The 4,641-nt window shown below is 42.7% G+C and overlaps 1 protein-coding gene across 1 annotated transcript; it reads right to left on the bottom strand.

Annotated features, from left to right (window-relative positions):
* Positions 1-3,514: 3,514 nt before the first annotated feature.
* LOC123760780 (uncharacterized) lies at positions 3,515-4,171 on the bottom strand. Its single transcript, XM_045746565.1, has one exon. It carries the CDS (start codon positions 4,169-4,171, stop codon positions 3,515-3,517), a length of 657 nt encoding a protein of 218 aa, XP_045602521.1.
* Between the last annotated feature and the right edge of the window lie 470 nt (positions 4,172-4,641).

Raw genomic sequence — 4,641 nt, 5'->3', positions numbered from 1 at the left:
TATTTCCTGAGGCTCTTCGTGCAATTTTGCAACTCTTTGAGTTGCTTGACACGGATGTCAGGGGACATATTTTCCCTGCTCTCTCGTGCACTGAATTAAGTACGAAATTGCATAGTGCACCAGTGATGTGCACCGTGATTCAACTTTCCGTATAAAACTTTTCCACAGTCTTGTTGGGTGTCGTTGGACAGCCCATAACATTTGCTAGCCATTGATGTCATTCTGATCGCTGTATCAGGTCTGTGAAGGAAATTACAGGAGGGAGTTGATTCCAGGGAAATTTTTGTACAAGTCAAGTGTAGAGAGGGAGGTATGGGGGGTTAATGGCCATAGACCACCCCCCCTATCACGTGTCCACCTCGTGAGAGAGGGGGTAGCGTCATGGGGCAGGTATGCCATTTGCTGAGGCTCTTGGGCCTCAGGAATGCTGAACCATGATTGGCCAAGACGCTGAGGGGTACCGCATGGTACCCCAGGCATAGTGTTGGTGGGAAAAGATATTCTTACCTAGGACGTTGCTTGGGGTGGACGACATTTCCCGTGCTAGGCCAAGCATCGGGAAATACCGCCTGCAACGTTACTCAAGTCACGCCTACATCTTGCTATCTTTCCGTGTGCCGTCCGTAAGAATCCGGTAATCGGAAAGGGGCTTGTATCGAACCGTGTGAACTTGTCATCTAGCCCCGTAATTGTGGGACGCCATCTTAGAGGAACTGGACTGAGTGAGGCGTTAATTATCGGGCTACAAAAGCGACATCCGTCGTCTATCGTATCTGTGCTTGAAGATACTGCTGGGAGACGTGCAAGAGAGGGTTTCAGTGTTATGAGAGAAACCTTAAAGTTCTAATTCTGAGGAACAGTGAAGGACTCCGTCTCGGGTCTCGTGTACCGTGTAACACCGTGTACTGTCGTATCCTGGGGTACCGTGTCAAGTGGAAGGGGCATGGTACCGCATCCCTGCTGTTGTGCGCTAACCTTGGCCTGCCTGTGCCGGTGTGTCTGCGCCATCCTGGTCTCTGTGTGTGTGGAGCTAACCCCGTGGTCTAGGACCCTGTGCTCCACCTGACCACGTGTAGGAAGTGAGGACGCCTACGTCATCATCCAGAAGCAGCAGTGGGAGTGTGATTGACGGGTATATGTGTGAAAGAAGGTTGCGGGCCCCGCATGTTTGATGTAAGTACACTGTTTCCGTTTGGGTAATAAAACTCTGAAGCTGGGTTCGCCCCCAGTGTTCCGTCTGTCCTTTGTCCCTGTGACCACCTGGTGAGGTGAATGGGAATTGGAGACGTCTGAGTCTACCCTGTTTGCCGTAATAAAGTTGAGGTTGGGCCCAACTGTGATTTGTGACGTGTGTGAAGACACCTAGTGACACATTCAGAGGTAGAGTAAAGTGAGTTATTTGCTTCTATTTTTCTATTTGCCGTGTATGTATTCGCTGTAATTTGATTCCCTTTTTCAGCAGTGAAAAGTGGTAACAGGGAGATTTCCCTTGGTTATATATTTTACTGTTGTGTTGTGGTAAAGTGTGAATTATTGGTGGATAATTTACTGGGGGAAGTCATTTACAAGTTTTGCCGTGAGTGGCAAGGATGTACTGTGTTGTACTGTGATGTATTGTGTTGTACCGTGTGTAAACCGTAGACAAGTTTGACCTTGGTGGAAGGCGTTGTGTACTGTGAAGGATTCCGTGAGAATTAAAGTCAGTTAACGTCACCGGGGGTCACGATTTACTTAACGAGTTCACTTGTTCGTTGAACATTGTTGTGATTAACGTAGAGACGTGTAAAGGCAACAGTCACAGTGAAGTTCACGCAGTGGAGGAATTGTCAAGTGAAGACTAACGTAGTGTTAACGATTTAACGAGCTGTCGTTAATTGAATGATTAACGTAAGGGGTTGACGGTCTGTTATGATCGGAGTCAATTGCGCTGTAATTAAGCTGCTGTAATTCGTTGGACTGATCAGATCTGTCTGCAGACAGAGTGATTAAGCACTCGTAGCTAATTAGAGAGAATTAGTAATCGCCACTTAGTGAATTCACCAGGTGTTGATGTTGTTTACACGGAGTATTGGAACATTGTGTGTGGTACAGTAGTCTACCCTCGTTGAAATTGAATTGAAATTGAAATAAGTTTATTGAGGTAAAATACACACAAAGGGATGAGGTAGCTCAAGCTATTCTCACCCCATTCAGTCTACCCTCGTTAAGGTAATCTTGTCGTAAGACCGGAAGTGAACTGTCAGTTGAGAGACAGTAGGCTTTATCAATACTCGTCTGAATTAATAGGCTGTTGTATTCAGTAATTAATTGGGAATTACTCACCGAATGCTTGACTTTCATGTTGATGTAATTAATTGATTTACGAGTTATTGATGCCATTTAAGTGTCGTTGAGACACGTGTGTGTTAACGTAATTGTTTAAATTCAATTAGAGTAACTTTTGTTTTGATTGTCCTGAGAGACAAGTGTTAACGTAAGATTTGTATAAGGGGTTATCATTCTTGGATTAACCGCCTTGTTACTTGGAACCTCGTTGAGGGCAGCGAGCGCCAGTCAAGTTTTTGTGATTATAGTATTGGTCACCGTGAAGCCGTGACAATATTGATTGCAAGCTTGCGTCACCAGTGGGCACCACTGTGTTCAGTTAGTGTCATTGTTCAGTCAGCGACGACGGGATAAGGAGACCGTGGGTCCATCAGGCTGTTGATTAGCTGATCTTTAATGTGCCACTGGAGTGACAGTAAAGTAACGTAAATTCACTGTATAGTAGTTTTAGTCTTGTTTTGTGAATAAATTGTTTTGTTATAGAAAACGGTCGTTTACGTCAAACCTTCCGATATTACTGCCCCACATTTCATGTTCTGCAACGCTTTGCCTGCTTATGTTCATATTAAGTCTGTATCTAAAGCTCGAGACCATTGCACAGCACCACACTTCTATAAATAAGAAGTGAGAATCCGTCGGCTACCCTTTATTAGTTGTCAACTAGGAGGAGCCAGCGACCTAAGTGACAGGTGTTACCTGAGTGGTTTCGCCTGGCGGTTTGCTCCCGCGGTCCTATGATCTTAGGCTTTAAGATTAAATATCTGCCACTGGCAGCTCTTGCTGTTTAAGGTCTGCCTCTCTTGCGAGGTAGTTGTGATTAACGTAACATCAATAGGACTTAATTCTTTTAATAACCTGTCAAAGAAAAAAATCTCACACACGGGCGTATCGATCAGGAAAATTGGTGCAGTGGTACATTGAATATTTCTCCTGGCAGAACAAACATGTTCCATAGCCTACAGCACCCTTTGGAGTCACCGACTTGGATAACACAGTAACCATAGGCTTGTAGTGTCCTACTGCACAGTTGTCCACATTGCCTTGGTTCCATTTTGATGTGGAAATAGCTTGTTTAAATTTAGTTGGAGTACTTTTTGTACTTTTTGTTTGGTTATTATTACTTGGGTACTCCACGGACATCGTCGGTTTAGACTTGTCAGTTGAAGAACTCTCTGTTGGTACCATTGTCTCATGGGGCTCTCATTCGGTTCACCGTCATCCTTAACCCATCAAATATTTCATCCAGGGTGAGGATGTCTGTCTGATAATGAGAACAGATGGATGCTAGAATTTCTCTGGGAAAGTTACTCTGAATCTCTAATTTTAACACCCAATCTGTTTTAGGAACATCTGCCTTGGCAACAAAAGCTTTGACTAAAGACTCCACTTGGAGTCTAAATTCTTGAATAGCTTCAGCTGTTGTTTCTGGTGTTGGTGTTAGTATTGCTTTACGTCGATAGTAGAGGTTAGATATAGCAACCTCATGGTTACTATAGTTTACCTCTAACAACTGTATGGCAGTATCGTAGTCGTCATCACTCGGAATCAGATGATCAATAACTGCCTTTGCTTCTCCCTTAAGTGTACTCCATAAATAAAGGTATTTCTTTGTTTTGTTACTAGAACTTTTAGAATTCACAAATAAATCGAACATGTTCCGGTAACATTCGAAGTTTTCTTCTCTGCCATGAAATTGAGGTAAATCAATGGCAGGTAGACGAACTTCATTGTTGGGTTCAGATGTATTAGCTCCACTTGTTGTTAGAGCATTTTGCGAGACAGAGTTTATATTTAATTGTTCTAAAAACTGTATTAAATTATCCAGATGATCTTGGACATTCTCCATATTGTTCCGTTTCGGCATGGAAGGTGTCTAGTTTGTCTAGATCAGCATTTTGTTGAATGAGGCTTTGATGATAGTTATTCCCAGCCTCGGTAGTTCTTTGTATTTTTTTGTTTATCCACCTCTTTGTGGTTTTCATGTACTTTAAGTATCACATTTGACTGGATCAATTGATCACACTTTTTCAGTTGCCTAGTCACATGTCCTTTGTGACTCACAAATGACCTGTGGTACAACGTACTGTTACTAGACATTTCGTGTGTTGTACTAGCTGCTGAATTCTGTTTTATTTTTTTGCTCCATACTTTCGTAATGAAAGAAATAGGGAATTAGTTCATAAACTGTGAACAAACACTGATTGTAACAGCCTAGGGTAAAATTTGTAATTCACTAGGCTATAATCCTACCTACTAGGAGGTTACCACTTAAATTAACATATATAAATAATCATACAAATGATTTGTGTGGTAACA

The sequence above is a fragment of the Procambarus clarkii genome, chromosome 21 (genome assembly GCF_040958095.1).
Source record: "Procambarus clarkii isolate CNS0578487 chromosome 21, FALCON_Pclarkii_2.0, whole genome shotgun sequence".
In the NCBI taxonomy this organism is placed as follows: domain Eukaryota; kingdom Metazoa; phylum Arthropoda; class Malacostraca; order Decapoda; family Cambaridae; genus Procambarus; species Procambarus clarkii.
Note: the sequence above shows the minus strand (reverse complement) of the source record. Positions and strands in the feature narration are given on the sequence as shown.

What these genes read in the sequence shown, in the direction of transcription:
- LOC123760780 (XM_045746565.1), bottom strand. Translation starts at nt 4,171, where the DNA reads ATGGAGAATGTCCAAGATCATCTGGATAATTTAATACAGTTTTTAGAA.